Here is a 12,296-nt window from a genome sequence, read left to right as displayed (position 1 = left end):
GTTAACAGACCTGTAGAAGCCCTTCTTGTTACTCTTTGCATGTCTTACCAGGTTCAGTTCCAGCTTCACCTTGGCCTTCCTCACCCCATCCCTAGACAACTGAACTTCCTCTCTATATTCTTCCCAGTTTACCTGTCCTTGTTTCCAGTACCTTTCCCTTTAGTTTTACCACCAGTTCCCTACTCAGCCATGCTGTCCACTTGCCTTCCTTGTCCAGTTTCTTGCTCCGGGAGATTTGCTAGCTCTTTTGCTCTGTGGAACACTTTCTTAAAGATCTACCAACTCTGTTCCACTCCCTTGTCCCTGAGGGAAGTCTCCTGGGGGATCCTATTGACCATCTCCTTGGAGAGCTGGAATTTCACTTTCCTGAAGTTCAGTGGCCTAACTTTACTGACCCATATACCTCAGGACTCCAAATTCCACCAATGCGTGACCACTGCAGCCCAGACTGCTTCCAATTTTGACATCCCCAATTAGGTCGCTACATTGGTGACCATCAGATCCAGTATCACATCCCCTCTGGCAGAGCTGTCTATTAGCTGGCTCAAGAATTTATCCTCCGTTCCAGGAGTCTTCTGGATTGCCTACAGTTTGCTGTGCTATTTTTCCAGCAGATATCAGGATGACTGAAGTCCCCCAGTAGTACAAGAACCTGCCAGCATGATACCTCCCGTAGCTGGAGAAAGAAGGCTTTGTCAGCGGGCTCCCCTTGATCAGGTGGCCTGTCGTAGACACCAGCCATAAGGTTCCCTTTGTTGCCTTGGTCTCTGATTCCTACCCAGAAGGCTTTTGACCAGCTCATGGATGTTCTTCAGAGACAGCACTTCACACTCAGTCCACCTCTTGATGTAGAAAGCAATCACTCTGCTTCTGCTTCCTCCCCTGCCACTTCTGAAGAGCCTGTAGCCATCAGTAGTCACACTCCAATCTGAGATTCATCCCACCAAGTTTCTGTAATGGCAACAAGGTCATAGTTTTCTAGCAGCATGGTGATCACATCTGACGCAGATGCTGTCTCTGCTACAGTCCAGTGAAAGGCTTAGGCACTCCCTACAGCCTGAAACGTGGCCAGCCATGTGATTTTTTTTGGGGGAGCTCTGTCTAGGTCACTACGTTCTTTTTGGCAAGGTAGGCAACTTGGCTCCTTGCTGAGTGGGTACCATACCCGAGCTCCCCCCAAGAGGGCAATGACACCAGTTGAGCTCTGGAACTGGTAGTGTATCCTCACCCTGCCTGCACGAAGTGCCATGCCACGCCCCGGCTGACATGCCACACGCTGTTCACCCACACTGATCGCTGCACTCCTGGTCGCTTGCACTCACTGGAGGTGGCTTTTCTACAGGTGGGGGTTGGCATGGCCCTGCAGGGATGATAATAATATAATATAATGTAATCATAAATAACAGTATAAAGTAATGTATAATTAATTAGAATATGGTTAAGAGTAATATATTATTATTTGAATAATTTTAAGTCTTGTGAGCCCCTTAGGATTTCCAGTCATGGGAGTTTTAACATGGGAATGTCCCCAATCCAGCCATGGAAGGATGCCTGCCCGTTCACCCACACTTCAAAGCAACACTTTACTCTGCTGCTGAAATGCCAAGTGAATGGCGTTCAAAATGGGAGTGACTATGGTCAGTGAGTTCATGGGGCTCCCTGACTCAGGAACAGTGTTTTGTCCTAATAGCATCGGTCAGGAAGGAAATGCAAGGCAGCCACAGCATTTTACTCTTCTGAGGCTGGCAACTTTTCCTTAAGGTCAGTCAGGGAGAGCTATGTATGTCGTCTAGCACCTACGGAACAAGAAGAGGTAAATATCAATAGTTGTCATAGTGTAAATAGGTTATCCTGGCTAGCCTCAGCATTGGCTCCATCAGTCAAGAAAGAATGAAATGGTGGCCAAGTGTGAAGATCCTAAAATATGAGGAATGTGTCCATAGATCAAGAGGCCCCTGCAGCATTTAGTGTCTGAGGAAATCTGTCTCCTCTGATTTGACATTTGTTGATGGGAAGTTGCAGTGACATACCAAGGTAGTCTTTTTAATTTAGAAAACTTTGCCAGTCACACACAGACGTCAGTGCCCATCTGACATCTCCTACCCCTCCTGGCTACCATGGGCCCACTTGTGTCAGAGCTAGGCAGGAAGCATGGATGAAGAAGTCAAGGCATCATTGGGAATGATCTTTGTACATTACATGGCTCAGCTGGACAAGCTTTGTTTACAACTGAGCCCCTATGTAAACCTAACACCCACAGATGGCAAGGTCTGCTGGCAGGGTGAGGGACAACTCCTCATGAACACAAAGGAACGGGATAGCTGTCCTCTGAGTTGTTGTATAGCTCTTGCTGCAGCATGAAGAAAATGACAAATATTCACTTCTTTTTGAAGGGGCACCATCATGATAACTTTATTTCAGTTATGGTTTTTAATCCATATCTTTTTCATAGAAGAAACACTGTGTGGGCTATGGATTTGTTTATGAGAAAAAAAACGTCCTTTCTCCCATAGGAGACCATTTATACATTATGTCAGTTCTTAATTCTACAGAGGCTAAGGCTGAGAATGTAGTAAATCTCTACGAAAGAGGGACATGACAGGGAACATCCATAGCCACTTATATATTCGTGGCTGCTTTTCCTTCTTTATTTCATCTTTGGACACATGCAGAAGCACTGTGAGTGCCCAGCTTAGTTTGTGTACATCCATTGACCCCTGCCTCAAAACAAGAATCCCATCCCAGAGTAATTGAAGTCTAAGGAAAACTTCATTTACTTCTCAGCATTTCTGCTGTTGTTTCCTTCTTGCATTTCCTTCTGCTTAGAAGATGAAGATTGAGGAGAATTCAGTGATATGAGTTTTAAGTGTCTCAGGCATCACTGGTTCCACAGTGGGTGAACCTATGTCAATACCCTTCAAGGTAGCTCAGCTCAGTTCCATGGGGCTGCATTGCACATCCTGCCTCTAGAGGTGAGCACCTCAGGTTCCTGCCTTTTGTTTTTTCTCCCTGCCTGTCTCTGCAGAGAGAGGAGGAAAGGTCAACATGTGACAGAGATTCAGTCATATTTGTTGACCCCACTTCTGAAAGATGCTCTGGTAGCAACACTCAAGTGATGAGTGTAGGTAGCATTAAAATCTGCATAGTTGAGAGTAGAGCTGACGTTCCAGCCTCCTGTCTTTGGTAACTTCTGCTACTGGCAGATAAGACCTGAGGCTTTTCATCTGTGAAATGGATGTCCCATGTATCCTTCAGAATTAGGAAGCAGGTGAAGGGCTGGCATAGTCAAATCATGTCTACCAAAAAAAAGTTTTTAAAAAGTTCAAGTAAGAAGAGAACTTCTCATTAGTTTAATGGCTCATAATAAAATAGCCAAAGCATCATACAGTATCTCCTCTACTGTTATCTCTTTCTTTTCCACTATTCTTCCTTCTCCTTAGAGGTTTGGGGTTTTTTAATTTCTCTTTTTTTCTCTCTTCCTTTCTTTCATGTCCCTTTTTTCACTGTAGTTGTTTATTCTGATATCTCTGCACGATTCCTCTCACAGATCTATTCTTTTAATTTTTTTTACTCTGGTTCTTTCCCTTCTTCAATCTCAGCAGCCAAACAGTGGCACTGTCATTGGGTAGGGAGACTGCCACTGTGCCTGTGCAGTCTTCCCCACACTGCTGCTGAGCTGAGGGTGCCGCTGAGCCGAGCAGGGAAAGTGATTTGCCCGGAACAGGATGAGTCAATTTTCTTCTGTAGCAAACACTTCACACCTGAAGTTGATATTGCTGGGAAAGTGATTGCATGATTCAACTCATTTTCCTGACCATGGCTGGCTTGTGCTTAAAACTCTAAGAGGGAACTGCTTTCCACTTGCATTAGGTAACTGTCTGGCATCCACTCTGCATCATTTTGCACCAAATCAATGTACTTTGTGAGTACGCAGTTGCCTTGTAGACCTGTAGTTCATGGCAGTTTCATTTTGAATCGCAAAACAGGTAAATGTAGTAATTTTATATGAATCAGATACGGGTAACTGTTTGCCTCCTTTAAAGCCAAGTAGAAGTGAGTTGCTTTTTCTTATGTGTGACCCTTGCTGCTCACATATGTGAACAGTCTCAAAATAGTCCCGGTGGTTTTTGCTATCATTGAATTACCTATGAAAACATAAAGACATGATTTACAGAAACACATTCTGTTCATGTGTCAGCATTCTGGTTATACTCTGTAAATACAGAACCTGCCTCCAACAATCTGGACAGCTTGCCTTTGTTAATGTCATGGAAAAGACATGTTTATCCCCATACCTTGAAGATCACAGCTTAGACACCATTGTAAAAGCTATTATCTATACCATAGATAATATAGGGAGTCTAGGAAGAACAGCTTTACTAGGCTAAGTATAGATTAATAAGTTCTCTGTTGTTTAAATGGGCAGTGAGAATTACTACCTCACCTATTCAGATATCTCCTCTACATATAAACATTTATTTCATTCCTTTTACTTAAAACACAGTCCACTCTCACAGACCCTCCCAAATGTCTTTCTTTATCTCTGTTCAGGTAAGAAATTAGCATGGCTGGCATGAACTTAACAGGATGGCCAAGGTCTGTACCACCCCCAATTATAGTTTATTCTGTTATAAGTTGTAAGCTGAGGGAGCTCAGGAGGGGATGTTAACTTGCTGGCAGTTCCTGAAGGCAGGAATGCAAATCTCTGAGGTTTTTGTGGTGCAGTCAGTCAGCACTGTGTTTGGAGCATAGTTGTACCATGAGAGGTAGTGTCCTGGGGTGTGAATTGCAACTTCATGCTCATGGATTTATTGTAGTTGTAAAAGCAACTCAGTCTGACATATATATTTTTCTTTACCATTTATAATTTCTGCAGCTGCCATGTGAAGACCAGATCATCCTTCTGAAAGGCTGCTGTATGGAGATAATGTCCCTCCGAGCAGCAGTTCGCTATGACCCCGAGAGTGAGACTTTAACACTAAATGGGGAGATGGCGGTGACAAGGGGCCAGCTGAAAAATGGGGGTCTTGGCGTAGTGTCTGATGCCATTTTTGACCTGGGCATGTCTCTTTCTTCATTTAACTTGGATGACACCGAGGTTGCCCTTCTTCAGGCTGTTCTGCTCATGTCATCAGGTGAGAATAGAAATATATTGGGATCCTAATTATTTTTAAACTCTTTGGTCTTTGTCATAAGCCTCTTTTTAAAAGAAATAAGATATGTTAGATCTTGTAGTGCTACCTAAAGTGGGAGAAATTTTCTCTCAGAATCCCAATGCAGCTTAGACTTAGTTTGGTAAGCACTAGGAAAAAAATTCAGGGTATTCAAAAACATGGACATAAAGTGGCTTTGGTAACACACCTTGCTCGGTTTGGTACTTACAGATGAGGCAGGTATGATCATCAGAAAGAACTCAGTTCTGGTTCAGAGCCAGTGTGTCTTGAATGAAAAACAGATGATTTAGCAACACTGGTCCTTACAATAAGTTAGTTCCCTTTTCCCCTGGATACTGTCATGCACTGGGCGGTTATACGTATTTCCATCAGTCTCATGTGTTTAGTTTGACCTGCCCTAGTTTCCCTAATTAGCAGCACCACTGTTTCCTAATGGGCATTTGAGAGTTGTGCTATTTTCCTACACTGGGACCATTTGCAAATGGTCACTTGCTGGCATAATACAGAAGCAGCATCATATGATTTCTAAAGAGTTTCTAACCTTCTCAATTTATTTTCAAATATGCTTTCACTGATTGTGCCAGCCCAAAGAGGAAATTCCATTCTTGGGCAGTGGCAGATTTGGCAAGATTTTAAAACCGCTTTGAAGATTGGGCACTGAAAACAATATACAGTCAGTGATTTGCAAGCATAACTGCATCTGAGACAGAAAAAGTTTCCACATAAATTACAACGCAGCACTTGATCTTGCCAATCAAAACATTTTGATCTCTTTTTAGTTCCATATACAGTGATACATGAGTAGTGGTTTCAGAAGGCAGTTCAAAGGACCTGCTTTTCGAGAACTGTCTCCTGAGAAGTGACTTGGGAAGGGGCTGGGTGCCAGCTGAGATAGTTAGGCAAATATTTGGCCTTTGTTGTACCTTGGTGCTCCATAACAGTTTCCTTTGCAGCTCACCTGGGATCAAAGCATGATCAAAGTATTGGTCAGACTGTAGAGAAACAGATAGAAGGGAACCGTAGTTTACATAACTGATAAGTAATTTTTTGTGTCTTTATTTACTGAAATATATAGGTAGAAGCCTTAGCTGAAATCAGGGATCTGTTGCTCTGGTCACTGTTAAGGAGACACATCCCAAACATCTATACTCTAAAAGGGCAAAACAGGCAAAGGATGAAGAAAAGAAGGATTATTTCCGTGTTTTAATGGGGACAGTACTGATAAGTGAGGTGTCCAGGGTGAAAGAAGTTGTTTGTGGCAGAGCCAAATGTCCATGGTCTCTCTTCTTTCTTTCCTAGCAATGGAATCATCCTATTTTTCCTGATTTATAATCAGGACCTTGTTAAAGCAGATAAGTAGTAATGATAATTCTGCTGCTTTGTATCCACAGATCGCCCAGGCCTTGTTTGCGTCGAGAGAATAGAAAAGTGTCAAGAGGGATTCCTCCTGGCATTTGAACACTACATCAATTACAGAAAACACCATGTTGCACACTTTTGGCCAAAACTGCTGATGAAAGTGACAGACCTGCGAATGATTGGAGCCTGCCATGCCAGCCGCTTCCTGCACATGAAGGTGGAGTGCCCCACAGAACTGTTCCCTCCATTGTTCCTGGAAGTGTTTGAGGATTAGAGAGACTGGAGCGGTTCTCCACACCCCCGTCGCACTACTGGCTGTCATTTCATCATGTTGCCCAGCTCTTCTCACCTCTGTTCTTCTTTCATACTCTTCTGTTTCTTGAGACGGGGTTGGGTTTTTGTTTGGGTTTTCTTTTGGGGTTGCTAGGGGGCAGTTGTATACACATGGATGAAAACATCCCTTTAATGCGGGTACTTGTGACTATTGCAATTTGTTCTTCAGTCCTTTGGTGTGAGTGCTTTGACAGCTTAACAGTGAAAATACGAACAGACCAATCTCATTCACCAGCACTTGTGTGGTCACCAGCTCACACACATCATTGCTTGAAAAATATGGGAGAGAAATTGAAGTGGCAGAAAATAAATTGGCCTTCAAATTAAAACAGCTATTGTTAATTTGACCCTGGCAATTCTGTCTAGTATTACCTCCTTTTGCAGGGTACAGGTGACCAATTCGTGATATGAAATTTCTAGTTTTCATGATTATTGCTATTGTAACAATTAACATTATGATCTAGGGTCTTCATCATCATCATGATCCCATAATTCTTTGAGGGTTGTTCCAGCAGATACAGTTTAACTGTGCCCCAAGTACTTAAAATAATGCAGAGTGTTTAGAAGGGACTGACTCTATTTTTTTTCCATGTGTATAAGATATTAAGATCTTCAATTACTAAAGTTGAACTCCAGGTAATTTCTCTGAAAGGTCTGTTGGAGTAAGAAGGGGAATTTGATCCTCTGAGGTGCTTTTTCTGAGAGTGGAGAGGTCTGCTTTTTCTGAGATGCATGGAAAATCCGTCACTCTGAGGGAGAAGACTCTCTGTCAGGATAGCAGGCAGTTCCTCAGAGTTATTCAGGGATATGAGGGTTCACGAAATGAGGAAAAGGAGAATGAAACATATAGGGTGATGTTCAGATGGGACAGAAGCCAACTGTGTTATTAACGACACTCAAGACTGTACAGCTTTATCCCAGTAATCCAAATAGTGTTGCTCAGCAGTAATGCTTTGTTTTATATATATATATAAAGTTTATATGCACATATATATATAATTTTATATATATATAATTACAAATCTTCAGCAGGTGTCTTAAACATATTTCCATGTTTTTATCTTCTCTCTTCCCTTCTCTCACTCTCTACGTGCGTGTGCGTGTGGATGCGTGTGGATCAGCTAGGTTCTTCCTCCTTGGTGTCTGTTCATGTTTTGTTCGGCTAGATGCTCTCTTGATTCTTTTAATTTATTTCCACTAACTGCACTAGCAGGAACCAAACTGAGCAATGACAAAATGTCCTGCTGCCGAAATTCACAAGCCAGTACTCACAGTCCTGGAATGTTTGGAGGCCAGTGGTGAGGACATTATAGGTAGAGGTTCCTCTCTGTCATCCATCTCCATTCAGGGTTGTTATCCCTGTGTTTTATAAACTTGGTATTAAACCATTCTCTGAATTTGTATGATACATCAAAACCCTCCTTCTGTTCTTCCTGGGAACCAGAGACTTAGCTCACGTATTTTGCACTTCCTCATACCCTACGTTCTTTCATGTTGTGCATTCATTTGTACCAGTTTCTTTCTCTGCTATTTATTGACCTATTTGCCTGGCAAGTCAGTGGGCATTGTTAGGGTGGATGTGTTGACTTTCAAAGCTCATGGCCCAAATCTCAACCCATATGTTTTGTGTTTATCCCCTCACAAAAACATGATACTCAGGAAAACTTATAGGTGGAACACAGTATATGTGTGTCAGGGGTTAAATTCTTTCCACCCCCCTTTCCCTACATCATTGAGAAGGCATTGGAGTGCTGTTGGCCATATTTGCAGGGATGTCGAATCTTGTTCTCCCTGTTCTTTGATACTATATGCACCTGTGATGAGCTGTGAGCACTGATGTTATCACAATGGGGTGTTTAGGGTTTTTTTGCAGATAGCGGGGAAGACAGACCAGTGGGGATTAATTCTTACGTATTTGCTGAGGTTGAAGAACCTCTTGCTCCATTTTGAAGTATGCATCTAAGCAACATCAGTCTCTATCCAAATTCCTTGTAGAGCAGTGTCTTGGGGACAGAGTCAGAAACTAGCTTTTTGGGTAGCTGATTTGGGGTGATTTGATAGGGAACTGATAGCATATATGAAATGTAGAAAAGAAGCTGATCCCTTACTTGCGTCTGTGCTTGTAAAGGAAAGAGAAACGTGCATGTCTTTTGGAGTTCTCTTCTGCCACGGATCTGAGCTTGTTGTTCCTCCTGGAGCCAGTGCAATTACCTCACCTGTTTGCTCAATGTGAGCTTGATTTACTGTTCCCACTTTTGACTGTGCCACGGATGAGACCCAGGAGAAAAAACGTCATGTTTCTCTTAGTTCCGAAAAAGCTGATGCAGTTTGGAGCTGTGCTTAATCAGGCTTCAGAAAAATCAGGCCTCCTTCCTTAGGTGAGTGCAGATGGACTGAAGTGCCTAAAATCAGGCAACCAACTTTGACAGGTTCGGCAGTGCTCTTAGCAGAAGGGACATACATCAACATCCTTTTCTAGCTTTTTAGATTAAGTTGGAGTCTGACACTGATTAACAGCGAGATAGTAGTATTCCTTAATTGAAAACTAAGACAAAGCTCTTAGTTGGACAGATTTGATGTACTGACATCTAATGGCCTCTAATCTCCTACCAGTCTTACTTTGTGTGACTTCATTTACTTCCTCAGTACAACTGCTGATTTGTGCGATCATGAGAGCGAAACTAGACCACATGAGGATGCTCTTGCAGACTCTTGCCAGTGGATACTGACCTTAGTTCTGCAAAGACATACATGCTTTTAAATATCAGTGGTCTCAAGCCATCACAGCATTGAGCCACTGCGACTGACCACCTCAGTGGCAGACATCAGTACTGTAGTCAGCACCCTTTGTAGTAACTGGCCTTCTGAGTGAAATAACAAGCACACGCATTCTAGTGCAGTCCAGAGTCTCGTTTCTGATGTTACCACGTAGCTCTTATGTTTGCTTTGTGGTCTATGTGTGAGTCTTACACAGAAGATTTTTCCTGTCAAACCTGATTGTCACCGTTCATGGTTTCACCCTGAGTAACATGTGCATTTAGACACTCATTTCATGTGTAATCTCAGTTAAGTTATGATATTTATAATGACATATATAGCGTGTGATAATGATTTTTGTTTACATTCTGCCAAAATGTAGACGTTAGAGTTACACCTCCAAGGTTGAAAATCATCCTTGAGCAGACTGCTTGCATCTTCAGAGGCAGGCATCAGAAAGAGATAAAAACTATCCAGAAAGACCATTTATATCAGAAATCTGCCAAGAGAGGGCTGTTGATCACAAGCGGAGCATGTCATTGCTAGTGATGTATTTTTATGCTATGGAACTCTAATCTGTATGTGTCATATTGACTTCTTGCTGCATGAATCATAAATTATAAAAATCAATCTTATGGTTTTGAGATGTAGCCAGCATTCCTAAGGCTAAACCTTTTTCATTGACAGAATCAAAATCCACAACCAAGGAACGTTTTCCTCTCACTGTGAGAGCAATTGAAAGTGTTCAACATTTATCTTTTCACAAAGGAAGAGGCAACAGAACCTCTTAATGTGTCTTGTTATTGTGATCATCTGGAAATGATTGCCAGACGTTTCCTTTTGATATAGTAATGAAGTGATCTGTATTTAAATTTTATAGAGAGAATTTTATTCTAGTGTGATAGAGATTTATTTTCCACTTACAAACTCAAAACGGTGTGAGCACGTTTTTGGTTTTGTTTTTTTTTTACTATGGTATATTTTTGCTTTAAAATTAAAAACAACAAAAAAAAAAAGGTTTGGCCTTATCACAAAGTTTTAGTATAGATGTTAGCAAATGCAAAGAGTATGCATTATTTGTGTGTATCCACATTGACTGATGTCGCCTTCAAAAAGCAATATTGTGCAGGTAATAAGTTGTTTGTGACTGTCCATTGCACAGTTTACCTTCTTTAAAAGCTAACCTTGTTTATGCACAAGACAATCAAATGTAAATCTACATCAGCACCCAGGTGTGGATTAAATTTATGTAAATTACTGAGCACAATGTAAAACATTAAAAGACACTTTATTTAATTACACTTTTAATGTCGGTAAAGATAGTATCAGGGCATGAACTAGCTGACATACTGTAATTTCTTTTTTCCTACTTCCTTAGCACTCTTCAGTTTTAGTTTGCTCATAAATACATCAAATTAGTCATTCATAATTTTTTTTGAAGAGAAGGGTGGTTTGGGTTGTTTATTTGTTTTTATTAAGTTGGTTGGGAGGACTTATTATTTTGTCTATGAGGTTTGTGGGTTTTGCTTATTTGGTTTATTTTTTTAATATCAATTTCATGCCCTGAGGGTAAGGCAAACATTACACCGTACAGTAAAAAAACAAAGTACCTTGGATGATGTATTTTTTTGCAAACAGTGTTAAGAGTTATGCTAGATTGGTAATATTTTTTCAGCCTAAAATATATTAAAAAAAATCTGTGATCACAAATGTTTTAAACTATCTAAAGAGAAAATTTGTATATTTGGGGGAAGAAAATAATTTTTACATAGCTTTTGTATGCAGATATTAAAATGTAATTATGAATATAGTGGGCATAGATAACTGTGTAAGCTTGAATTCTAAAAAAGAAAAAGCTTATAATTGAAAAGTGGTCCTGGTGTCTCTGTCTCTTTGTTGCGGGCTGTTTCGTCAACTCTGTCGCACACTTCCAAGCCACCAGAATGGGAAAATTAGGACCTAGAGCACAATGTTTTATCAACTCTAACCTGCTCACATTTCTATCCTTCTGCATCCCTTTCATCACCTACCTCATATCTTATCTCCTCTCCTCCCCTCCCTTGGGCACCCAACCAGAGTTTTTCACTTCCTCACTCTTCACAGCAGCCAAAATTAATTCACTCCTGTGAAACGACTCATGATTTATGTCTCGCTCAATTACATTTTTTAAGGGAACGCCCTTTTTTTCCTTCTCTACTACCAGCCTAAACAGGAATGGTTGACAGGAGCTTTTTGCTTCCCATCTTTTTATATGTTGTATGCCTGAGTCTCTTACCTATTGGAGGAGATATTCTCTTCAAATATCTTCTCTAGTCTCCTATTCCACTGAAGTTTTGATTTCTGCTCTAGTCTGTTCATTCCCATCAGAAAGAAAAGCAAGACCTAGTGCCTGGATCCAAAGTTGTTCCTTGGCCTGTCTCAGATGGAAACCTATTTCAGGCTGTTGTTTCATGGTGATTTCCACAGGCGCTTGCTGGCTGATTGCCAGCTCCTGATCCCGATCCCCTTCCACATGAGGTGCTGGGAGCCTTCAAAAGGATGCTGAGCTCCCTTGCTCTGCCTGGCATTGGTGGGACTTCCTGACACCAGACTTGGTGTCCTTAGGGAGTGCTGTGCTGGCCCCTCAAGGGTTTGTTCCCACTGGCCCCTGGGAATAGGGGCTGCCTTCAAAGG

At 41.6% G+C, this 12,296-nt stretch overlaps 1 protein-coding gene across 3 annotated transcripts in view; it reads left to right on the top strand.

Annotated features, from left to right (window-relative positions):
- THRB (thyroid hormone receptor beta) overlaps positions 1-11,496 on the top strand; it is an 87,223-nt gene extending 75,727 nt beyond the window's left edge. For all 3 annotated transcript variants that reach the window (XM_027639197.1, XM_027639196.1, XM_027639195.1), the window contains 2 exons: positions 4,877-5,135; positions 6,566-11,496. In XM_027639197.1, coding sequence (XP_027494998.1) covers positions 4,877-5,135; positions 6,566-6,807 — 501 coding nt within the window. In that variant the 3' untranslated portion in view covers positions 6,808-11,496. The remainder of the gene's footprint in view (positions 1-4,876; positions 5,136-6,565) is intronic.
- The last annotated feature ends 800 nt before the right edge of the window (positions 11,497-12,296 follow it).

The sequence above is a fragment of the Corapipo altera genome, unplaced genomic scaffold, assembly GCF_003945725.1.
Source record: "Corapipo altera isolate COAL_440 unplaced genomic scaffold, ASM394572v1 44, whole genome shotgun sequence".
Lineage (NCBI taxonomy): Eukaryota > Metazoa > Chordata > Aves > Passeriformes > Pipridae > Corapipo > Corapipo altera.
This window is presented reverse-complemented; position numbering and strand designations above follow the sequence as displayed.